Source organism: Bufo gargarizans, chromosome 4 (assembly GCF_014858855.1).
Source record: "Bufo gargarizans isolate SCDJY-AF-19 chromosome 4, ASM1485885v1, whole genome shotgun sequence".
NCBI classification, from domain to species: domain Eukaryota; kingdom Metazoa; phylum Chordata; class Amphibia; order Anura; family Bufonidae; genus Bufo; species Bufo gargarizans.
The window spans coordinates 195376271-195401901 of NC_058083.1; the positions used below are offsets into that span (position 1 = coordinate 195376271).

Genomic DNA, 25631 nt, shown 5'->3' on the forward strand with positions numbered 1-25631 from the left:
CCGAAGATAAGTTTCTGACCGGACGAATACAGGGCATGCACAACAGCGATATCTGGCGGCCATTTTGAGTATGGTCAATATTTGGGGGCAGATTTAGCAAAATGGGTGTAAAGGAAAACCGTTTTAGTTGCCCATAGCAACCAATCAGATTCCACCTTTCATTTTTCAAAGCTCCTTTGGAAAATGAAGGGGGGATCTGATTGGTTGCTATGGACCACTAAACCATTTTCCCCTTACACCTCCCCACTATTGGTACAGTTCATCCACATAAAGACCTTATTCACACTATATAAAGTAATCATGTTGGTGAATTTACTGTGACTGATGGTCCCAAGTGTCATGGGTTGTGTAAAAACACTGCATGGCCTAAATTTATATACACAGTAGTTTAAAAAGTTGCACATTGGGGACATGTGACTTTTTTACACCAAAAACTGGCATAGGGTGTCATAATAAGTGACCTCCAAGACACCAGTATTAGGCTAGTGTCACATTAGCGGCAGGCTGTCCCGGCGGGTGAACAGCCTGTCCGATCTGTCCTGATGCTAGTTCACGTGTGCCCCCGGACTGCCGCTCCGTCTCCATTGACTATAATGGGGGCGGAGTTCCGGCGGTATCGCACGGCGAGAGGCAGCTGGACTAAAAGTACTGCATGTCGTACTTTTTGTATGGATGCCTCTCGCCGTGTTGCCGCTAGCGTGACCACGTGTCCCGGTTTGCCCGGGATCGTCCCGTAATTTAAGTTTTTGTCCCGTGTCCCGGGAGCCTTCAAACCGGGACAATAGAGAGTCCCGGAATCAACTGCCTGCCTGCCAGTCTGCACTCTGCAACATTCACTGCCGCAGCGCTCCCCCTGAGTCTCCTCCCCGGGCGGCCGCACCGAACATGAGGTTTCCCTAGGCTGCGCAGGCGCACAACGACGCCGAGACGCAGCAGGGAGAAGGCGCCAGAAAAGATTTGTAGGAGCGCGAGCGCTGCGCGAAGAAGCCGATGCCGGAAGAAGATAAGATTAAAAAGGTCTTCATAATAGCTCACCATAATTGGTGAGTAAGTTCAGAACTTCAGAGTAGAGTCAGGAGTAGACTCAGAGTAGGGTCTTAACTCTGATGGGGGCTGGCTAGTGGCTCTATCTCTGCTATATTTCTGTAGCCTGGTGCCTGGAACCTCTGACTGCCCAGTTGAGCTGAAACTACTACACCCAACATATAATACATAGACTAGTAGCTCAGAATTGCACCAATATCCATTTACTATTACTGCCAGAACATGTTGGGTGTAGTAGTTTCAGCCCAACTGTGCAGTCAGAGGTTTCAGGCTACAGAAATATAGCAGAGTTAATAGGCTACTTTCATACCTGCGTTAGGTGCAGATCCGTCTGCATTACTATGTAAAAAAAAAGTCTAAGTGTAAGTCGGACGGATCCGTTTGCATTATTCTTTTTAAAAAAAATTCTAAGTCAAAACGGATCCGTCCTGACTTACATTGAAAATCAATGGGGTACGGATCAGTTTTCACTTGCACCATATTGTGTCAGTGAAAACTGACCCGTCCCCATTGACTTAGGCTACTTTCACACTAGCGTTCGGCTGTCCGCTCGTGAGCTCCGTTTGAAGGAGCTCACGAGCGGACCCGAACGCAGCCGTCCAGCCCTGATGCAGTCTGAATGGAGCGGATCCGCTCAGACTGCATCAGTCTGGCGGCGTTCAGCCTCCGCTCCGCTCGCCTCCGCACGGACAGGCGGACAGCTGAACGCTGCTTGCAGCGTTCCGTTGTCCGCCTAGCCGTGCGGATCCGTGCGGATCCGTCCAGACTTACAATGTAAGTCAATGGGAACGGATCCGCTTGAAGATGTCACCATATGGCTCAATCTTCAAGCGGATCCGTCCCCCATTGACTTTACATTGAAAGTCTGAACGGATCCGCGCAGGCTACTTGCGCACTTGCGAATTTTTTTAAAGTTATTAATGCAGACGGATCCGTACTGAACGGAGCCTCCGTCTGCATTAATATGATCGGATCCGTTCAGAACGGATCCGATCAAGCGCAAGTGTGAAAGTAGCCTAACACATTAAAAATATGACCTGTTTTAGGTAGCCAGTGATTGTGTGCAGGGCACAATCACAAATTACTGAACAATGCACAGGCAGTTATGTTTATAGCAATCTCAAGCATAACTTCGATGCAATGAACTTGCCAGCGTAAGTACAAAGTACGCCGCTGTCACTAAGTGACTTAATTTTTTTTTAAAAAGTATCAAAAATCATATTTTTTGGGGAGTGGACATGGGTGCGGGGGGGCCGGGGCGGGTGTCCCTGAATGGCAGTTTGGAAATGTGGTCACCCTAGTTGCCGCCGGAACTCCGCCCTCATTATAGTCAATGGAGACGGAGCGGCAGTTCGGGGGGCACACGTGAACTAGCATCAGGACAGATCGGACAGGCTGTTCACCCGCCGTGACAGCCTGCCGGAGTCCCCTGCCACTAATGTGAAAGTGCATGCAGGTCAAGTTACACCTCTGGCTGGAGGGAAGGGGTTAGGTCAAGAATTTGGCATGGTGGTGGGGATGGGGGGGGTGCAGTTTCAGTTTTTGCCTCAGGCAGCATGAAGGCTATGTGCTTCCCGGGCCCTGGCCACAAAGCACTGAGGGAAGGGGGGCCCAAGCTGAACTCTTGAACCGGGGCCCATGAGCCTCTAGCTATGACCTTGTTTATTTGGTATTCCTCTCTGGTGATAATTGTTACTGCTGTTACCATAGCTGTGAGGGTATGGCGACACGGACAGGCCTCCTGATACAGCTTTGAAAACCAGGAGCGTTCTCAAAACCGCATCAAGAAACCTGATCATGTGGCCGTACCCCAACAGGTATTGCTAGAAAAGCCAGCCGCATGGTTTAGGCCTAGTTCACACGAACGTATGGCTTTTATAGTTTTTTGTGGTCCTTTTTCACGGATCCGTTGTTCCGTTTTTGAGCTCCGTTGTGTTTCCGTTTCCGTTCTGTTTTTCCGTTCCGTTTTTCAGTATGGCATATACAGTATACAGTAATTACATAGAACAAATTGGGCTGGGCATAACATTTTCAATAGATGGTTCCGCAAAAACGGAACGGATATGGAAGACATATGGATGCATTTCCGTATGCGTTCCGTTTTTTTTGCGGACCCATTGACTTGAATGGAGCCACAGAATGTGATTTGCGGACAATAATAGAACAATAATGTTCTATCTTTCAATGGAACGGAAATACGGAACTGGAATGCTTACAGAACACATTCCGTTTTTAATGCGGAACCACGGCCCGTACACTTGCAAAAAAAAAATAAACGATCGTGTGAACTAGGCCTTTTTTTGTGTTCCGTATACGGTCTGTATACGGAACCATTCATTTCAATGGTTCCGCATTAAAAACGGAATGTACTCCGTATGCATTCCGTTTCCGTATTTCCGTTCCATTGAAAGATAGAACATGTCCTATTATTGCCCGCAAATCACGTTCCGTGGCTCCATTCAAATCAATGGGTCCGCAAAAAAAAAACGGAACACATACGGAAATGCATCCGGAACTCATACGGAAATGCATCCGTTTTTGCGGAACCATCTATTGAAAATGTTATGCCCAGCCCAATTTATTTTCTATGTAATTACTGTATACTGTATATGCCATACTGAAAAACGGAACGGAAAAAAAGAACGGAAACACAACGGAACTCAAAAATGGAACAACGGATCCGTGAAAAACGGACCGCAAAAAACAATAAAAGCCATACCTCGTGTGAACTAGGCCTTATGCTGATTATACAGTGTGGAAGCTACTGATGTTTGGGAGTTCGATGTAACTAATTTGGCGCCGTGATCTGGACTGGGTAAGTGTCTGGGTCACAGTGTCTATAAGACTACATAACTCGGTGCAGAGGGGATGATTACATGAGCAAGTCAAAGCTTCTCACTCCTACTGGGAAAAAAAGACCCCATATGTAAAAATCAGGGACGAAGTATGTCACCAGAGGATTCGTCAGGGGGCGCTGTTGCAGATTCGGTCAAAAATACGGGAAAAAATTGTTTTTATTCAGTAAAATGCAGGGTGTTCTAATGGAAACCAGATACTGTTATAGTCCATGTCATTTTAAAGGAAACCTGTCGCCATGATTTTGCGCACAGAGCTGGGGACATGGGCTGCTAGATGGCCACTAGCACATCTGCAGTACCCAGGTCCCATAGCTCTCTGCGCTTTTATTGTGTTAAAAAAACCTTTTGATTGATATGCAAATGACCTGATATGAGTCCTGTAGCCGGAGATGAGTCAAGCGGAAAGGAGCCCAGCACCGCCCCGCGTCCTCCGAATCTCCCCCTTGCTGGCTGACGTCACAGAGCTGGAGCGCCGAAATCTCGTGATGCGCGAGCTAGCGCATGCGCAGTTCGTTCCCTGTGCTGATGCCAGTACAGGGAATGAACATGATGCCGACACTGCGCATGCGCTAGCTCGCGCATCGCGAGATTTCGGCGCTCCAGCTCTGTGACGTCAGCCAGCAAGGAGGAAATTCGGAGGACGCTGGGCTCCTTTCCGCTGGACTCATCTCCGGCTACAGGACTCATATCAGGTCATTTGCATATCAATCAAAACGGTTTTTCAACACAATAAAAGCGCAGAGAGCTATGGGACCTGGGTACTGCAGATGTGCTAGCGGCCATCTAGCAGCCCATGTCCCCAGCTCTGTGCGCAAAATCCTGGTGACAGGTTTCCTTTAAGGAAACACTGCTTCTATTATTTCCTATACTGGAGCTAAACAATGGAAACATTAATGACAATGTGAACGCAGAGTGGCGTGCACAAATATATTTGATATTCACCACACAGTAAGTGGGCCTATCTGTTTTGCCAGGGGTGAGTTTCAGTACCAGTCCGGCTCTGCTAACCCTTCCCCTGGTGTCATGTACATTTATATCAGGACAGGAGCATCTATCCATTTTCTTCTGTACCTGCAGCATATCAGCGCTTCCCCCACCCTGCTGGCTGGTTGAGGGGGAGAGGCAGCTTCAACCTCATATATCTCAGGCTGTATAGCACCTAGTTACTGGTTATGAGGTCTTGTTTTAAAGTTAAGAATCTAAGCTTGAAGACAAGACCAGGCCCAGAATGCTAACCGCCATATAGCCCATGATTTAACTCTTAGGGCTCTTTCACACGAGAGGATGCCGTGCGTGGAATCCGCTGCGTGAAAGAGTACCAAGCCCTGCTCCGGACAGCAGAGACACGGAGCATTAACATGATTGATAATGCTCTTTGCCTCTGTGACCTTTTTACTACAAAATCACAGCGAGATAAAGTTGTCACCATGATCTTGTAGTATAAAGGTCATGTTACTGCTCCGTGTCTCTGCTGTCCGGAGCAGGGCTTGGCACTCTTTCACGCAGCGGATTCCACGCACGGCATCCACTCGTGTGAAAGAGCGCTTAGAATAAGGCTTCATTCACACGGCCGTTGTTTGGGCCCGCATCCGAGCCGCTGTTTTGGCCCCTTTCACTTCAATGGGGCCGCAAAAGATGCGGACAGCACTTTGCTTTATAAGACGCACTTAGGTTTTAGAGGAGGAAAATTATTAAAAATATATATATATCTTTCATCACACCTCAGATAAGACCCCCATCGCAGAAAGGCTGGGTTCACATCACATTTTTCCAATCAGTTTAACGTATTCAAAAAACGTATACGTTAAACTGATGCCATACAGTGGCATCCGTTCACCATAGAGTTTCATTGTAAAAAAAAAAAAGTTGCCATTTTCTTACCGAATTCTGCAGGATACAAGAATGTGTGTGCTGTGTTATTGTATCCTTTTTTTTCTAATGTACATCTCAAACGGACGCATAAAACGTGATGCGAACGGACGCCTAAAACGTGATATGAATGGACGCATGATAAATGTGCTGGGGACGCTCCTCATGCCCCTTTTCGGAAAGTGGAGAGGACGGTGTAAAAAGCCAACGGAAACTAAATTTAATCAAAACTGTGTTTAAAAAGTTGCAGGCCCGTGGTTTGCGACTTTTATTACGCACCCAATTTCTGGTAAAGGAGGCATTGTAAATAACCCCCTTTGTGTCTATGGCCGTCTATTAATGTACTTTCTGTGAGTCACCTCAAGGATTTGGTTCCTAGGGAAACTGACTCATAAAAATGCAGCAGTAACTTCCAGAAGACACCATGGTACCAGCTTGTGCCTCTGCCTCGTTCAGTGTGCTCGGTAGTAAATACAGCACTGCTCTACAATGATTGACTATTATCTGCCCGCTTTACCGCGCACACCCAAGTCTGCGAGCTCCACAGAGCCCCCTGCTGGCAGACATGCGCATTGCCTGTTACCATCACCAGCTGGAGGCTCACGGTCCTTGTAGTCTTGCAGCTTGCCGGAAGTACGAAGCACGAGCGATGTGGGCGGGCCCTGGGCTGGGCTGATCTGTGTTTTGACGTGAGATGGAAAGTCTCTGCACCGGGTACGGACATGGAGGTTAGCGGCCTGCGCCGGGAAGTGCCCGTCAGGTAAGTCACACAGTGCTGGGTACATGGGGCACAGTGCGGTGACCAAGCTGGAGTGCAGAAGTGGCACGGAGCTCAGGAATGTGACTGCTAGGAGGGCACGGACAGGTGGGCGTCCCTGCAGAGGAGGGCAGTGCCCGGGAATGTGTATAGATGTATAATCACACATCTGCTGTGACCACAGGGCTCTGCTGGATCGGGCTCATCTATGGCTTATGTTCACTTTTGCCTGAATTCCATAGTTTCTAATGGAAAAATAGCGCTGAGTAAATTGCTATTTTCTCCCTCAAAATGACATAGACCTGGTTGGACCCCCATGGACCTCATTATCAGTGAGTGGGGTCCGTCATCAGAGCTGACCCCGCGTTATGTGTCCATAGCCCATGTCTGGTATTGCTGTCTTCTAATCTCAGGGGATCCCTTTAACACTTTAAAGGGGCTGTCCCATTACAATATCTTAGGGCTCATTCACACAACTGCCAGTATTGGGGACTGCAGACCTGAATGGGTCCGCCATCCGCAAGATATGGTGCGGAGACGCGGATCGGAAGCGATGCCATGGGCTTTTTGGTCCGTGCTTCCACACTGCAAAAGATAGGACATGTCCTGTATTTTGCCGCATTTTGTGGATCAAGGACCCTTTCAAGTAAATGGGATTCACACGACCAGTGCCCGTGCATTACGGACCTCAATTTGGGGTCCGCAGCATGAGCACGGACACCCTCTGGTTGTGTGAATGAGCCCTTATCCTGTGTCTGCAGGTTAGGGCTCGTTCACACGAACATGTGAAGCCTGTGCTGTGGATCGCAAATTGCGGTCCGCAATGCACGGGCACCGTCCGTGGGCAGGCGCAAGGGGATCGCAGACCCATTCACTTGAATGGGTCAGCGATCCTTCCGTTCCGCAAAAAGATAGAACTTGCTCTATCTTTTTGCGGTGCAGAAGCACGGATCGGAGCCCCAGAAAGCACTCCGTAGTGTTCAGTTCTTTCGTTCCGCATCTCCGGATTTGTGAACCCATTGAAATGAAAGGGTCCGCATCTGTGATGCGGAATGGCCACGGAACGATGCCCGTGTATTGCGGATCAGCAAATGCGGTCCGCAATACAGCAACGGGCAGCACACGTTTGTGTGAAAGAGCCCTTAGGGGGATGTGTCTGATCGATGGGTGGGTCTAAATGCTGGGGCACGTATGTGTGACCACTACTCTATTCAAATGGGGCAGCGCAGACCAACGTCCTCGTGATCCTCTGAGGGCCCCGGTGGTTGGACCTGGGCTGATCCTGTAGATAGGGCATACTGTTCTACGGCATTATGTGGTCCACTACACCAGCCCATTGAGGTGTATCAGCCCAGCGGTGGACACATAGACACTCTTTTGACCTTTGTCAGGTGAGTGGAGCCCTGAGGAGCAGCCTTAGCCACAAGGAGACACATGAGGACATGAGGTCAGCCAGCTATGACTCCACCACTGTACCAGACGTTGTCACCTGCTTGCTGGGTGCTGCAGGTTCCTGATCACATAGGTGACTAGGAAACTAGTGCAGCCGTGACATGGATGGTGAGTTCTCTGAACGAAACCCTTGGTGGCTGATATTCCTTGTGTCTTGCTTGCCTCAATCTAAGTAGGTCACTGTTGTGCGGTTGAACACTTCATGGGTTTGGCAGTTTTACGTGTAGATCAGTCATCGCAGCTAGTGGAGTGTTATATAATGACTCTTTGCTGGAAGGATCTTCATCATTTAGTTTCACCACACCCGGCCCGTTTTCCTCCTCTCCCATCTGAGCGATTATTCTGTTCTACTGTATATGGTGATGGAGATGACTAGAAATGACTGGACCCCAGAGCAAATTTTTTAATAGGGCCGCAACCCCCTCCTCCCATGCAGCCCCCACTCCTGTGGCTAGTCAAGATCGCTCTCTCAGATGAGGCACAAAAGCCGCTGTCTGTCCGTTTTCTACTGTGTTTTTGTATATAATGTCATTGTATAATACTGTTGAGGAGGTCCTGACAATAACATCTTTTAGTCTTTCTCCTGGGTGGGCCCCCTCTGCGTTTGGGCCCCAAAGCAGCCGCTTCCCCTACCCCTATCGCATTTGTAAATCTAGCTTTGAGTCCTGTTTTGATATGGGAAGCTGTGTTGTCCATGTTATTCCACTAAGGCCTTATGCAGAGGACCGTATGTATTTTGCGGTCCGCCAAAAATGGATCCGCAAAAAAATACAGATGACGTCTGTGTGCATTCCGTATTTTGCGGAACGGAACAGCTGGCTCCTAATCGAACAGTCCTATCCTTGTCTGTAATGTAGACAATAATAGGACATGTTCTATTTTTTTGCGGAACGGAAATACGGACATATGCAAACGGAATGCACACAGAGTAACTTCAGTTTTTTTCCGGACCCATTGAAATTAATGGCTCCGTATACGGTCTGAAAAAAAAAGTAACAGACATGGAAAGAATATACATTCATGTGCATGAGGCCAACGATTGTTGCCAAAAACACGGATACTGGCTGTGTGTGTTCTTTTTTTTTTTTTTTCTGAACGGAACGTCCGACCCCTAAAAGAACAGTCCTATCCTTGTCCATAATGCGGACAAAATTAGGACATGTTCCATATTTTTGTGGATGCAGCAGACCGGACATGCGAATTTGGACAGCTCACGGTGTGTTGTCCACATCTTTTGCGGCCCCGTTGAAGTGAATGGGTCCACATACGTCCTGCAAAAAATGCGTATCGGATACATTGTGTGTATGAGCCCTCAAAGACTGGCTTAGTGTTTTCTCTGCCTGAAGCACACCGCGTGGTCCCACTAAAAATAGTCTTGCGTGGCCTATATTGAACTTATAAGCGTAAGATGTCCACGATTCCGTGTGTGATGAACTGGTTAAAGGGATTCCGGCCTGTAGGTATAGATGACCGATCCTCAGGACATTATGGAATCTGACCATGGACAACATCTGCATGGAGTTTGTATGTTCTCCCCGTGTTTGGGTGGGTTCCCTCCGGGTACTCCGGTTTCCTCCCACACTCCAAAGACGTACTGACAGGGACCTTAGATTGGGAACCCCATTGGGGACAGATAAATGCTTTCTGATATCGATGACTTGGAAATCCCCTTGAACAATACTGTTCTTACATAGTCAAGTGACATGTCTGGCGGGTAATATTTTTTAAAGAAACAAAAAAGGGTTCAGAATGGTGTGCAAAATTCCGAAATTGTGATGCTTTATGGATCCAATCTTGTCTCCGCTTTCTGGTTCATCTGGACACGCAGGACAGATCGAGAGGGAAGATGAAACCAGAGGGAATCCTGGGAGCAGTAAAGCAGAGCCGTAGGAGCGCTATGTATAGATCTGTGGGCTGTGATACACCATGTAGATAGCAGGCGTCATGGCCGGCTCACAGTTTCTCCTTGAGCGGTGTGTAATAGGCCAGGTTGTAAAAATGATGTCCCAGATAAGACGAGCTGTAATGAGCCCTGCCCTTAGCACTCTGCCCCAGTGGATTTATATAGCAGTATCAGATTGGTGGGGGGTCTGACACCCGGGGCCCCTGATGAACAGCTGTTTTGAGAAGACATCGCTGCTCCTGTGAGTGCCACAGCCTTCTCATAGCTGATTAAGCGCAGCACACAGCACGTCCGCACCCGTTCCGCAATTTTGCAGAATGGGTGCGGACCCATTCATTTTCAATGGGGCCGGAATGTGCTGTCCGCATTTTCAGTTTCCGCCAAAAAATAGAACATGTCCTATTCTTGTCCGCAATTGCGGACCAGAAAAGGCATTTTCTATTATAGCCTCTGTGATGTGCGGTCCGCAAATTGCAGGTGTCCGTGTTTTGCGGATCTGCAATTTGCGGATCCTCAAAACGCTTACGGACGTGTGAAATGGACACTTATAGGTATTGCATTCCTGAGCTGCTCCTAGGCCACATGACAGATGAATCCCTTTAACCAATAGTCACTAGCCCAGGAAAAGCTGCGAGAAGACAGCTGTACTCACAGGGGGCGCCGGTGCCTTCTCTAGCAGTTGATCGTGGCGGTCCCAGGTGTCAGATGCCCACCGGCCAGTTACTCATGAAGTATCCAGAGGATAGGTCATCAGTATAAAAAAATCTCAGAAGCAGGCAGAAGCCTTTAAGCAGGGTGACATGGAGAAGAGATCTGTGGTGGTGAGAATAGAAACTAAGGGTGCGTTCACACAACCGTATTTTTTGATCCGTTTATGATCCACACACAGTCGCATTCATTTCTGTGGAGCCACCAAAAAATGCCGATGGCACACAGATGTCATCAGTCTACTGTCCACATACATGCGGCTAAGCCGCAAATGATAGAACATGTCCTATTCTTGTCAGGTGGAGGGCAGGCTGGGCTTTCACGGACCATGCGTCCGTGGTTTAATTAAAGTGTGGCTCGGCCTTAGGGGAGAGCAGATGGCACTGGGGATGGGGGAGAGCTGATGGCACTGGGAGGAAATGAAGCACACGGTGGGGGGGGCAAAGCGTGTTGGGGACTGATGGCAGGGGGTCTGATGAGTTTTTATAAAGGAAAACACTCTATTATTTTTTTTTTTCTTATTAGATTACTCGATTAATCGGTAGAATACTTGATTGCTAAAATAATCGTTAGCTGCAGCCCGACTCCCGACTCCATGCCAAGCAACTGTTTGATGTATACCAAGCACAGTATTGTAGACAGTATAGGGGTTGTGCTCGGGATTGGAGCTCAGTCCTAGTCACTTGAATGGCACTTATCTGTACGCAGCCCATGTGACTGAAGGACGTGATGTCACAGGACGAGGTGAAGGCTGCAGCATAGGTTATCAGTATCAGATCAGTGGGGGTACGACTTCTGGCACCCCTGCCAATCATCTGTTTGAAGTGGCCAGCGTACTGGGGCTTCCTCACATCCATCACTGCAGACAGGCATGCTCTGATTAGTAAAGCATAGAATCTGAAGGGCTTCAGTTCAGAATGCCCTTAGATTTGATGCTTAGTATTGCAGCCCAGGTCCACTAAGCTGCAAATAGGCCATAGGTGACTGATGAATGTGACGTCACTGCCTCTTCAAGCAGCTGATCAGAATTCAGACACCTCTGATCAGATATTGATGACCTATCCTCAGGATAAGTTACCAATACTTTACTCCCAGAAAACCCCTTTAAGGGCTTATGCAGACAACAGTGTGTACTTTGCGGTCCGCCAAAAATACAGATGACGTATGTGTGCATTCTATAGTTTGCGGAAAGGAACAGCTGGCCCCTAATAGAACAGTCCTATCCTTTTCCGTAATGCGGACAATAATAGGACATGTTCTATTTTTTTGCGGAACGGAAATACAGACACTAAATGCACACGGAGTACCTTCCATTTCCCCCCCCCCCCCACCCATTAAAATGAACGGTTCCGCATACGGTCTGCAAAAAAAAAACGGAACGGACACGGAAAGAAAATACGTTCCTGTGGATGAGGCCTAGGTCCTTCAAACCCCTTGTAAAGAAGTACAAACATTATGTCAGAAAAATCTGTACAAAGATAATAAATGTTCTTCATGATACTGAATGTTCCCCTAATATGATGGGAAATGCCTGAAAGGGTGAAAGATTTCTTTCGCGTTTGTTGCCGAGCTGTTCATGCATTACATAGCACCTAGCTTCAGTGAGTTTTTAGCTTCTCAAGCCATTTTAATGTGACATGGCTGATAGATTTTCCAAGGTGAAATGTATGACTTGTGTTGAAAGCGGATGTAATGCTATATTTACACTTGCGGAAAACGAAAAAAGAACACCTGAAAAACTTAGTACGACCAGGTATAAGCTACTAGTGGTTCTTGGTCAATGATCACACAACCAAATTGGTGCATTTATTTTTATTTTTATTTTATTTTATTTTTTAATTATGGGTTCTGGGTTCTCTCCAGCCCTCCTTCGAATTCTGATGTGGCCATCAACAGCAAACACTAGTGTTCAGTGATGAAAGCAGGTTCTACCTTTGGTACCAGTGATGGCCGCATCACAGTTCTCCAGAGGGCTGGAGAGCGCTTATTGCCATCATGCTTTATGTGGAGAACCACAGGACTGACACCAGGTGTCATGTTGTGGAGCACCATTAGCTACCATGGCTGTTCCTGTCTGGTATTTTTGGAGGGAACATTGACCAGCCTTAGTTATGTCCATCATGTAATCAGTCCTACTGTCTTTTTTTTAACTCGGGAGAAGTGGTGTTCAAACAAGATAATGTCCGTCCACACAATGCCCAAGCTACACAATGTGCTCTTCTGGGTATCCCAACAGATCCCCTGGCCAGTTCGATCACCAGATCTCTCTCCCATCTACAATATCTGGGACTGGATTGGGCAGATCTCCCATGCACAACAGCCAACAACAACCTTGGTTGAACTACAGCTCCAAGTTGAAAGAGCCTGGAATGACATACCACAGGAGGATATCCAGCATCTGTATGACCATTACCAGGCCAGAAGAGCAGACTATATTGCAGCAAGGGGATATCACACCCAGTATTAATATGGTGAGAGGGGGTAAGTGCCGGCCCTAGGTGGCCAGGCTTAGAGAAACAGCCGAGCGGGCAATTGCGCTGCTGTTTCCGCAGCCTCCATTGTAGTGAATGGGAGCTATGCAAACAGCGTAGAAGAACAAACTCCCACAGTTACAGAAGCAGCACAGCTTGTCCTGCTATGATGCTTGTATAGCTCCCATTCACTACAGTGGGAGCTATGGAAATAGGGGGGCACTGGTCCACTCTGCTGTTTCTGTACACCAGGCGGTTAGTCCCATGTCACTGTGGAAGTGGTGAGATGAAACAAACTCTTGAGGTGTTTTATTACGCTGGTCTTTGATATCCTCCTATGCTGCCAGAGGATAAGCTTAATTTATGGCAATGGCAAGACGCAGGTCTTATCATAAATTAGGCGCATCCTCCGGCAGTCTGTGTGCCAGAATTGAATCTATTACTACAAGAAAATTTAGACAAGCACATTCATAGTCACAGGTGCACATCCATAAAGCTAGCATGCAGAAGGCAAACAAAAACAGGTATGGCAGCACAACACTTCGCATACAAACAATAAACTTGGGAAATGGGGATTATTCTAAATTAAAGTAGTATTATACCTACTATAAATGAAAAAAATAGAAGCTCTTTGCGCACATTTTTGATCAAACGTGTGTCTGGCCCATCTATCAGGCGTCAAGGTGGCTTCTGTAGATGGGCCCCTAACACGGAAAGAAAATACGTTCCTGTGCATCTTTGTCTCTACAGATTTTTCTGCCATAGTGTTTGTACTTCTTTACAAGGGGTTTGAAGACCTTAGGGCTCATGCACAGGAACGTATTTTCTTTCCGTGTTAGGGACCCATCTGCAGAAGCCACCTTGACACCTGGTAGATGGGCCCGAAACACGTTTGATTAAACATGTGTGCAAAGATCTTCTATTTTTTTCATTTATCGTAGGTATAATACCACTTTCATTTAGAATAATCCCTATTTCCCAGTTTTATTGCCATAGATTTCTGTCTCCATTTGCGTCAGAAAACAGGCACAAATGAAGATAAATGTGTTGGGACAGTTGGCCCCACCTCCTCCTCGGCATGCCTCCATTTTGGAAAGTGGCGAGGGCAGCGTAAAAATGCTACTTTTGTTAAGTGTTTGAAAGTGTTATTTAATAAGTGACAAACACCGTGTTTGCAACTTTTATTCCCCCAGAAAACGTGTGATGATAAATCTCCCCTTTAACGTTTGCAGGTGCAATTTTTTTTGTTCTGGTAGTCTAATTGCAGTTATAATGTCTGCTTAATTTGGCTTAAAAATATAGATGTCAGAAGAAAACAGCACAGAAAGCAAGGATCAATACAAAACTGTAGACTTCCAGTTGGATATGCTCTATAATTTTCTGATATGTGGTCTTCTGCTGAGACCCCCACTCATTTCCAGTAGGCTGGCTGATTTAACAGCAGTAGGCAGTGGCACTGCTCCCCAGTGAGGGTCCATTCACATGATCGTATTTGCGGTCCCCATCTGATCCGCACCCATTCACTTCAATAGGGCAACAAACGATGCTGACAACACACCATGTGCTGTCCGCATTGATATGTCTTTTCTGCGGCCCTGCAAAAAAATAGAACATGTCCTATTCTTGTCTGTTTTGGGGACAAAAATAGGCATTTTTTAACAAAGGACAAGATGTGCTGATCTGAAAAATGCAGAACATGTACGGCTGTGAGTAATGTTTTGCGGATACGCAATTTGCAGACCGAAAATGGATATGGTCATGTGAAAGTCCCCTAAAGTTTACAATCCTCAATATACTACACTGGAAAGTGACTAAAGGCGACCATACACATTCAGTAGCTATGATCATTTGGCCAACGGCTATCGCTCCCGACCTCCCCATACACATACACTTTCGGTTTGTATTTTATGGGGACAGCAGAGAAAGCTGCTGCCAGACACTTATCTTGGCGTCTTATCTACAGGAGAACACATGGATCTAGTGAAAATATTCATTTTGCCCGATCCTTGTCTTCCCCCAGAGTCGAGAGTTTCACACACACATTAGTGTTGGCCGAGCCCATAATTCTCAGGGAATTCGGCCAGCAAAAGTCTATGTATGGCCAGCTTAGCTCTCTGCTGGGTTCACGGATTCCCATGGATTAGACCTTGATTGCAGATTCAGAGAGGCATACGTTTTCATCTAGTCCAAAGAACTTCCTTAGACCTGAATAGAAAAGAACTCAAAAGTAGTGATGAGCGAACTTCTGTTTTAAGTTCGGCGTCTAAAGTTCGGCTTCCGGTTAGCGGAGAATCCCGATATGAATTCCGTTGTGGTCCGTGGTAGCGGAATCAATAATGGCCGATTATTGATTCCGCTACCACGGACCACAACGGAATTCGGAATCCATATCGGCATTCTCCGCTAACCGGAAGCTGAACTTTAGACGCCGAACTTAAAACAGAAGTTCGCTCATCACTACTCAAAAGGTGTATTGGGCGATATGAAGCTTGTACATGAAATTTAGTTCATCCATTGGCAAAAAGGAATACCAAGGTTATAGAAATACGAAGATTGGCGAGAGCTAAAAATTCTACATGCGGTAAAACACCTTTTGGCACTTTGCCAGGCACAACATATGGCCACGTTCGCTTTGTGAAGTGTGTCTTATGATCTGGTTAACTGGAGCGATCATGAGAACAGGGGACATGCATGAGAAAGCCCTAGACACGTGTTATTTTTATGAAAGATCCCTTGGTGTGCGGTGGTACATATGAAAGATGCAAAGAAAAAGTCCCACTGTATTCTCAACTCAAAGGGATTTTACAGTTAGACATAAAATGTATTAAAGGGGTATTATGGCCCACCTGTACAATATGCCATAAATCATAAATGGCACCTCCACCTACTCTGCCCCATTCAGACATTTAGGCCGGCTGCTGGGAGATACCTTCATGCATGGTGTTTCTGGATTATAATCTATATGAGGTACAGACAAGGTCAGAGTCACTGGGGCTGATTTACTAAGTCTGTCTAGACCTGCACCAGATTTATCACAGTAGCTCCAGCTGATTTGATAAGTGTAGACATGACAAGACACTTTTATCTGACATTACACCAGCTTTTTGGTGGCTTAGTTTGAGACAGAGTTTTATGACCAAGGTTGCATATTGGGTCACGGTTCCCACTAAAGCCATACCTTTTTCCATTTAAGCCGCACAACTCTGGTCTTCCTAGGTTGTATAACTTTTCTAAACCTAGATGTGCCAGATCGCATCACCTTTTGGTACAAATTACATCATATTCTAGGTGCCCTCACATTAGTCACTGTGGCCCACTGTTTGGGTTTTACACCCGATTTCCAAACCTAAAAACCTAGACAAGTTCTCCACTGACAACTAATCTTAGTGAGAATTGAGAAAATCCAGATGTATTGGAGAATTAATTTGTTTATCTGCTAGAAAGAAAAGAAGTTAGAAATGTCTGCAGACCTACTCCATAGATTTTTCACTTGGCTAAGCTACTTGAAGACATTTGTAAAGCAGTGGGCAGTTCACTTTTTTTTTTATGATAGGGCTATGTTTCATTGAGTATTTGTTTTTAGCAGACACTCATGGCCTCACATGGCTTCTTTATTATAAAACCTACAGATGAATGAATATTTCTGGTTAAAGGGTTTTTGTTCAGAAATTGCTTATCTGGAAACCCTTACATGCTGGTAAGTCAGCAAGATTTCTGTTTTCCTGTACAACTCATTTCCTCTGTTCTTCTGATAATAAAATAGCCTTTTTGTGCCTATGTTCAGCAGGGATGAGCACTGGAGGCTCCTGGATAATCTGAAAACCACAGTGGAAGGACTGGTATCAGGCAACAGCCGGAATGTATGGTCCAAGTATGGTGGCCTTCAAAGACTCTGCCGAGACATGAGCAGCATTCTTCAGCACGGTCTTGTATGCGATCAGGTAATTACTTGAATGGTTTTGAAAGTGACTCTAATTATGATCTAATGCTAATGTGGGCATACTACTTTATCTAGTTGGGCAATTAACTGACAGAAACGATGAAAGCTACTATTCTGTTATCTACAAGGTGCCCTCCTCGTTACTTCTGCTGGCGCAGATCAGCCTAAGTCCAGTTTAATCTACATTCATCTACAGTGGCCGCCAACTTCCCAGTTTGCTCTATCCACGCTCTGTGTAAAGGGTGATGTGCTGCTGACAAATAATAAATCTGCATGGGGATGAATGATCATAGCAACGGTCATTCATTCTCCTAACATCCCTCAGTTAATGCTGCATGTAAGAGCTTCTAATGATAGAAATGAATGTTCATGTGAAAAATAGTTTCTGATCATTAATATTAGCCCGTGTAAAAGGGCCCTTCACCTTGTGTCCTGCCTTAAAGGGGTTGTCTCTTACTGTGAGGAATATGGATTAAAATTTACTGTCGGCCATGTCCCCACACCAGCCATCGGCTGAAAGATAGAGGTAGTGAGCTCCACAGGGGGGGCCTGCTTCAAAGCCAGCAGATGACAGAGGACCTCTAGCAGTCCACTAGTGTTTACAACTTTTCACACTTCCATTCAGCCAGCCAGGAACCCCAGCTAATGGAACAGGAAAGACCTCTCTGCAGGCGTCTAGTGCATTCCCCAGTTCAATCAAATCTATCAAATAAGGAACTGGTGGCAGTCTTTCCGGGCTAAGAATGCACTGTTTTACTGGGACAGTGAAAGGGCTCTCTCAGCTTGTTGCCTCTCTGTGCCCATGTGGACAGGAGGAATCTGTGAAAACTGTACCAAGACTGACCTTACCCGCTCCTCCGGACCTCTAGGAGGGCGTATCGTCACGCTTTGGTAACCAGTGACCATACCGTATCTCGTGAGCTCGACATAGTTGACGTCAGTCGGGGTACGGTATTAGTCATCACTTTTATATTGATGGCGTATCCTCAGGATATCTGATCGTCTGGAGTCCAGCCAGCAGAAAGAATTTTTGGTGGGCATTGACAACACAGTTTGACTGCTCTGTCCCAGAGTATGTTGATGTAATGCACAGACTTCTGAAACATGGGTCTAAAGATAAGTCATACTTTGTGGCTGGGGAAGGTAGCCTGAGGCACACGTTGGATCTTTTCTCATTATTCATTGATGTTTGGATGGCACCTGGTGGCAAATGCCTTAGTTGTCTACTCTGACAGTGCTGTGTGCCCTTGCCATGTTGGTCCCTCTGTATGACTAGGTGGTCATATTCAGGAGTCTGGGAAATCTGAATGGAACAAACCCTGTGGAAATTGTATTGGCAGATAATATACTGGGTGTCCTTCAGCTTCCTTAGATGTCGTGATAGCTGAAAGGAATATGTCTGATAACTCGGGGACTTATGTTGACTGCTAAGCAAACCAGACCTTATCACATGTATTACTGTTGACGTGCAATGTGTGATTTCCATTAACCCTATCCTTTTGGCTTCAGGTTTACAGCAACCAGCAGAACTACTGGAACTTTGTGAAGAGCAGCCCACGACTCTTCCCTGGATCGTCTCCTCAGGTAGAGCAGGTAAGATATGAACTGTGTTTAGTATGCGGCCAGATGGGCTGATATGGTTGTGTTCTCAGTTCCATCATTAGAACCATTATGTTAGAAAGATATAAAATTATATTTAGCACTATGTGCAGATTATATTTTTTTTTAACAACATACAGTATATTGATGTCCTCCTGAATTGTAGCTTTATCCAGCTCCACCCTTGTCCTGCCCTCTTAGGTTACATCATTTAGTTGCTTTCTACATGTTGTCAGCTAATTGACTTCACATTTATTGCCGAGTAACACAAACATCATTGGTCAGGCTGTCCCTGGAGCTGCACCTTGGACTTACTCACACCTAAAAGACACTATAGTAAGGGGGTTTAACCCCTTCGGGACCAGAACTGTCATCTTTTTATCCCCACCTTTCAAGAACCATAATTATTTATTTATTTTAACCTGTCCAACTTGTTTTTTGAGGGACAAGTTGTATTTTGTAATGGCACCATTTAATTTACCATATAAAATATTTGTGGGGTTAAATTGGAAAAAAAAATTATGCTGTCATGTTTTTTTTTTTTTTTTTTTTAATTTAATTGAATTTTTTGTATAATGGTGTTTACTGCACACTAAAAATGACATGACAACCTTATTCTGTGGGTCAGTATGATTATGGTGATGCCAAATTTATATAGTTTTATGTTCAAGGGGTAATTTCTTGCTGGATGAACTGTAGTTTTTTTTGGGTACCATTTTGATACATATGACTTTTTGATCCCTTTTTTTTATTTTATTTTTTCTTCATGATTTTTTTTATCTGTTATGGAATTCACCACGCATGATAAATATTTTTCAGACATAGCCATACCAATTATGTTTGTTATTGTTGATTTATTTTTTTATATGTAAAAGTGGGAAAGGGGGTATGTTTTATTTATATTCTTAAACTTTTTTTTTTCCAACTGTAATTTTTGGTCCTGTTAGGGCACAGAAATATATTCTCTTCTGATTGCTTGTACCATAGACTTCAGTAGAATACTATTGCAGTTTGTGGGTTTTTGACATGCATCCTATTACGTCTTGCTTCACAAGGTCCCAGGCTGCTATAGTAACTGACCAGAACCACCCTGCAGTTTCGCCATGGGGGCTCCAATTGGAGGATAGAAGTATTCCCATATGTCTAAACCTTCCGATGTTGTGGTCAATTTTAACCATGGCTTCTGATCTGAGATCGGAATTATCTCCGATCTTTGACATTGCAGCTGGATGTCAGCTGTGTTACATAGCTGGCATCCGCCGCCTTTGGTCAGCCGGCTCTGTACATCTATGGAAGTAAGAACAGCCAAGCATGTTTACATGGTGGGAGTTGTAGTTTCACAGCAGCTGGAGTGCCGAAGGTTGCTGATACCGACTATAGATGAAAGTCAGTAGAACCCACTTAAAGGGGCTTTCTCATAAAGATAGTCCTGGTCCATATGCTGCCTTTGGGCATATGGACTTCATAGAGGTTGCTCAGTCAGCCCCTTTAAGCTAGCAGGGAGATTCACTCTGTGCAGGCGGATCCAGTTCTGGCAGTCTTGAGCCATCCCTGTGTTTTCTGGACCACTAATTATCTGAAAGGACACAATGTATTAGTACTTTTCTGCAAATACCTGTTTGGCTGTGGCGCCACCCTGCAAAATCAGCTGATTGCCAGCGGTGCCTGGAGCCTTTGAAAGGTATTGTCTCTGCCGAGACATCCCCTTTAAGTTTATATGGTTATGGCAGGACAGAGATTTTTTATTTTTTTTTCTGTTACTCACAAAATCTTTTTGCTTATGCAGTTCCTCCGTTTCTGCGATAACAGCCAGAGAAATGGTGACGGTACTGGTGAGGACAGCGGCAAGCTATGGTTACACCATAGCCTGCAGTTCCACTGTCTGTCCACACAGCTCAAGTCTCTCCTTGGTAACAGACAGTACACCAAGAGGTTCTACTCAGGTAATCAGCATTGTGCTTTATGGTATGAATGTACACGAATTCCCTGGTAGTCACAGCAGTACCCCCCCCCCATCCAACACTTCGCAGCAAGCAAGGCCTCCCCTATGCATTCATCTCCTTCACCCTTCGTTGGCAGGAGGCTGCATACGAGTATCCTGAGTATCCTATTGCCAAATCGCTGTGTCTACCTTCATGTATCCATTTCTGCCAACAAATGCGTGAATGGCAATAAGCAAACCCCAGTCACCAGGTTTAGTTGGCATTTTATCTGTAGGCCATTTTTGTTCTAAAGCAACTCTTCAATAGTGCGATGTATTAAGCAGGGTGCTATTAGCGTGTAGAACAGGCTAGGCTATGTACCACACTGATGTCTTCTGTAATTGGTCAGAATCAAACTGGAAAATAAAAGTTATACTTTCTTCCTAGAACTGGTTTATAACTCCCCTGCAAACAGTTTTATAGATTTCGGTGAAAGTTCAGTTAGACTAAAGTGCTAAAAATTTGCCCTTTGTTCTGAAAGTTTTTCTTACTATTACTTTGCTTGTTCCTAAGATTTTGCCTTCCTGCTGAGTGACACTCACGTTACAGCCATGTTTCAGTGTCTAGAAGCTGTTGAACAGAATAACCCCAGATTACTGGCACAAATTGACCCATCAGTGGTGAGCATTCTGTTTGATGTCTATCTACCTATCTATCTATAGATCTGATTATATCTTGACTATATAGACAAAATTATTGGGACACCTACAGGAGCTTATATAACATCCCATTCTAAATCCTTATGCAGTAATATGGAGTTCTTCCCCCTTTAGCATCCATAACAGCTTTCTTCTGGGAAGGCTTTCTACAACATTATGGAGTGGGTCCGTGGCAATTTTTGACCATTCATTCAGGAGAACACTTGTGAGGTCAGACACTGATGTTGGACAAGAGGGTCTGGATCACCATCTGTGTTCTTGTTCATCCCAAATGTGTTCGATGGGGTTGTGGTCAGGGCTCTGTGAAGGACAGTAAAGTTCTTCCACACTAAACTCATCTAACCATGTCCTTATGGACTTTGCTTTGTGCACTGAGGCACAGTCATGCTGGAACAGACATTGACCTTACCCAAACTGTTCTCACAAAGTTGGAAGCATTCAATTATTCAACTTTTCTTGGTATTCTGAAGCATGGGATTTCCTTCCTCTATAACTAAGAGGTCTAGGCCAACCGCTGATAAACAACCCCACAGCATTATCCCTCCTCCACCGCACTTTACAGTTGGCAACTTGGCATGATGCAGTCAGGCAGGTAACGTTCTCCCGGCACTTACCAAACTGACTCGCCCATCCGACTAGCAGATAGGGAAGTGTGATTCATAACTCCACAGAAAATGTTTCCACTGCTTCGGTGTCCAGTAGCGATGTGCTTGGATACTACTTGGCATTGTGCTTGGTGATGTAAGACTTGCATGCAACTGCTCGGCCATGGAAACCCATGCCATGAAGCTCCCAGCGCACAGTATTTGTGGTTGTGTTGGTGACTTTTATACACTATGCACCTCAGCACTCAGTGACCCTGCTCTGTAACTTTATATGCCCTACCATTTTGTGGCTCTGTTGTTGTGGTTCCTAGATGCTCCCAATTTGCAATAATACCACTCATTGTTGATATCTAGGAGGGAAGAAATTTCATAAACTGACTTGTTACAATGGTGACATCCCATGACGGGACCACGACTGAATTCATGGAGTTCATTAAAACCACCCATTCTTTTAGAAATGTTTATAAAGGCCTGCTGTATGGCTAGGGACTGTATTTTATACACCTGATATGGCACTGTTCATATTATCTCTCTGTCTGTAACATAGAAAGTGCCGGCAGATAAGAACCATTTGGCCCATCTAGTCTGCCCAATATGCTGAATACTATGAATCCCATGCATGCTCATCTGTTTATCATTGAGATGGCGTATATATTTTTAATTCATGTTTGTTTTCTTTCCTAGCTTGCTGGAAAAAGGGAGTTCGCCATTTCAGGTGCAAGTTTGAGTCTTACAGCTCTGCCTGTTACTCCAGTCATCCCATACACTGAAAATCCACACCAGCCTCTCTATACGTCCTACAACAGCCTGCAGGTTCCATCCAGTATGCCCAGCAATGGTATGACCTTGTATGGGTGTGGTTTTACACTGACTAAATATGACTGTTTCCTAATGAATACAGTACTGTGTATATACATTATATTGGTTTATAGAATGTTAAAGTGACCCTAAACAGCATTATTAGGGGGAAATTTATTTATGATTGCATTGTACTCATTTTGAGCTAAAAATCATTTTTTAATTTGGTTTTTATTACAAACTAGCAGGATGAGCCAGCTTCGCATGGGTATATTTCCACTATTTCATTTAATGTTTGTGTGTGTCTTTTAAAAGATATCCACAGTGTCCCCCATAACAGTGACCTCTGCAGCAGCCCATCCCTTAAAACTGCCCCCCCCCCCCCCAGTGCCCTGCCCCCTAAAAATTTGACCTCCACAGCACCCTACCTGCCCCTAACAAAGACCTCCAGTGGAGCGCCCCCTTAACAGTGACCCTCCACAGCAATCTACCCCTTAACAGTGACCTCCACAGCACCCGCCGCTTTAACAGTGACCTCCACAGCGGCCTACCCTCTATTAGTGATCTCCACATCCTTAACAGTGATTTTCATAATATCCTGTTCCCTTAAAATGTGACCTCGACTACACCCACCCCCTTAAGGAGGACCTTTTAATGGGTCCAGACATTAGAAACTAAGTATCAGGATACGTAGGGCATAGTGCAGGGATCTAACTGCACTTACTATTTTCTCTGGGCGCCGCTCCGTTCGCCCACTGTGGCCCCCGTTGTATTCTCCCGCCTGGTATGCTAATTTTAGCATCAGAGTAATGAGGAGGAGACTGAGTCTTTCTCCGTGGGCTTCTCCTTCTCCCTGGCTGTAGCGCTGTAAAATCGCAGCAGAGAGCGTCACAGCCAGGGAGAAGGTGAGTTGTTTTTTTTTTTTTTTTTTTTTTTCGTTTTTTCTCCTGGCTGTGACGCTCTCTGCTGTGATTGGACAGCGCTACAGCCAGGGAGAAGGAGACGCCCACGGAGAAAGACTCAGTCTCCTCCTCATTACTCCGATGCTAAAATTAGCATACCAGGCGGGAGAATACAACTGGGGCTACAGCGGGTGAACGGATTGCACTATGCCCTACATATCCTGATACTTAGTTTATAGTGTTTGGACCCATGAAAGGTCCTCTTTAACAGTGACCTCTACAGCGCCCCTCCCACTTAACACTGACCTCCATAGCGGACTGTCCCCTTAACTGTGACCTCCACAGCAGCCCCCCCCCCCTTCCCTTAACTGTGACCTCCACATCAGCAGCCCCCCCCCCCTTCCCTTAACTGTGACCTCCACATCAGCCTCCCCCCCCCTTAACTGTGACCTCCACATCAGCCTCCCCCCCCTTAACTGTGACCTCCACAGCAGCCTCCCCCCCCTTAACTGTGACCTCCACAGCAGCCTCCCCCCCCCTTAACTGTGACCTCCACAGCAGCCTCCCCCCCCCCCCCCCCCCTTAACAATGTCATCCACAGCACCCTGCCTCTTTAAACGTGGCCTACAGCAGTTAAGAAAAATGGCTGGGATGTTATGGAAACCTGGTGTAAAACTGTGTGTATGTCGAGACTGGAGGACCTGCAAGCTTCTATTGGCTGATAAGGGTCATGTGACCGTGGGTGGGGCAGTTGGGGTATGAATGAAAGACCTGCTGGCTTCTATTGGTTAATGCATGTCATGTGATGGTGCCATATTTGCATTTTTGGGGAATATCGGGAACGGTACGTCCTAGAGAGCTGAGAACCTTCCCGTACACCCGATGTACCTATATGCCATATTTGGTGCAGATCGGTCCAATCGTTTGGCTGCGCATAAAGGACAGACAGACAAAAATTATTTTTCATATATACAAAAGATCCAATTTATTTTCTTATGGGGCATTATTGTCTTTAATTGACAGTATATAAAACCCCAAAGAATTACTATACACTTAAGGTCATGTGAGTTACATCAGCCTCTACAACAATGTTGGCTAAGTGTCGCAATCGAAATCATATTAACTCACACATAAGCTGTCTTATACTAAGAATGTCCTAAGAGCTCATATTAATGACCTGTAGGAAATAGAAGCTTAGCTGTGATTGGTAGTTATATGCAACCTGATGAATATCCAGGCTAACTGCCACAACAGACAATGGCTCCTGTAGTTTGGCGGTTAGGTTACTAAGTATATTTTTGGGCAAATAATTGGAAAGCGAGCGGTGGAAATTTCCACTCAAAACATAGTCTATGACATTCCCCGAGTCACAGGAGGCGGTGGATTCCTTTAGCGGACATACACGCATACATACACTTAGCTTTATATATTAGATATGGGACTCTTTTTCTGTACAGAGCTGAGATGCTCTAATTGAGGGATCTGAATATTCTCTCTGCTCCATCAGCCAGCTAATCTGACTGCCCCTTATCTCTGCTCTCTGACATTATAAACATTACAGCTCAGTTCTTCTCTTACTGATAAGAATGGGGCTTAAATAAGTCTTTATGACCTTTTAGTAAATTAGAGTTATTAGATGACCCACAAGGTGAAAGTAAAAAAGTAAGATTCACACAGCTAGACAAACCGTTAACCCTTTGTGACAGAACAGCTCAATATTTTTAATAAAGACCAATCAAAAAAATGATTTATAGCCCAAAATATGTCATCTATAAAGGTTCCATAATGGGGATTTAGAAGGGGCTATGTCTAATTTGGTTAGGAAAACTAAGAACTTTCCATTGTAATGATGATTATTAAATGTTCTTTAGAAATGATAGTCTACCTACCACATTATCGGTCATCAGATGAAACTCATGACTTTGTTAGAGTTCCACAAACCAGGTCCAGACGAAATGGAGTAGACACACGCAGATAACTTTTTTTTTTTTTAAAGGGGTTTCTAGGGGTTCAGTATTGAATGGCTTTTTCTCGTTGGGAGTCCAACACTCACCACCACGTGATCAGCAGTTTGAGCACTAATG

At 45.4% G+C, this 25631-nt stretch overlaps 1 protein-coding gene across 2 annotated transcripts in view; it reads left to right on the forward strand.

Annotated features, from left to right (window-relative positions):
- The first annotated feature begins 6433 nt into the window (after positions 1-6433).
- RUBCN (rubicon autophagy regulator) overlaps positions 6434-25631 on the forward strand; it is a 49872-nt gene continuing 30674 nt past the window's right edge. The window contains exons 1-6 of one of the 2 annotated variants that reach the window (XM_044290188.1): positions 6434-6531; positions 16847-17003; positions 18512-18595; positions 20388-20544; positions 21097-21203; positions 22532-22685. In XM_044290188.1, the coding sequence (XP_044146123.1) occupies positions 6494-6531; positions 16847-17003; positions 18512-18595; positions 20388-20544; positions 21097-21203; positions 22532-22685 (697 nt within the window). In that variant the 5' untranslated portion in view covers positions 6434-6493. The remainder of the gene's footprint in view (positions 6532-16846; positions 17004-18511; positions 18596-20387; positions 20545-21096; positions 21204-22531; positions 22686-25631) is intronic. The other variant, XM_044290189.1, reaches the window with a different exon arrangement.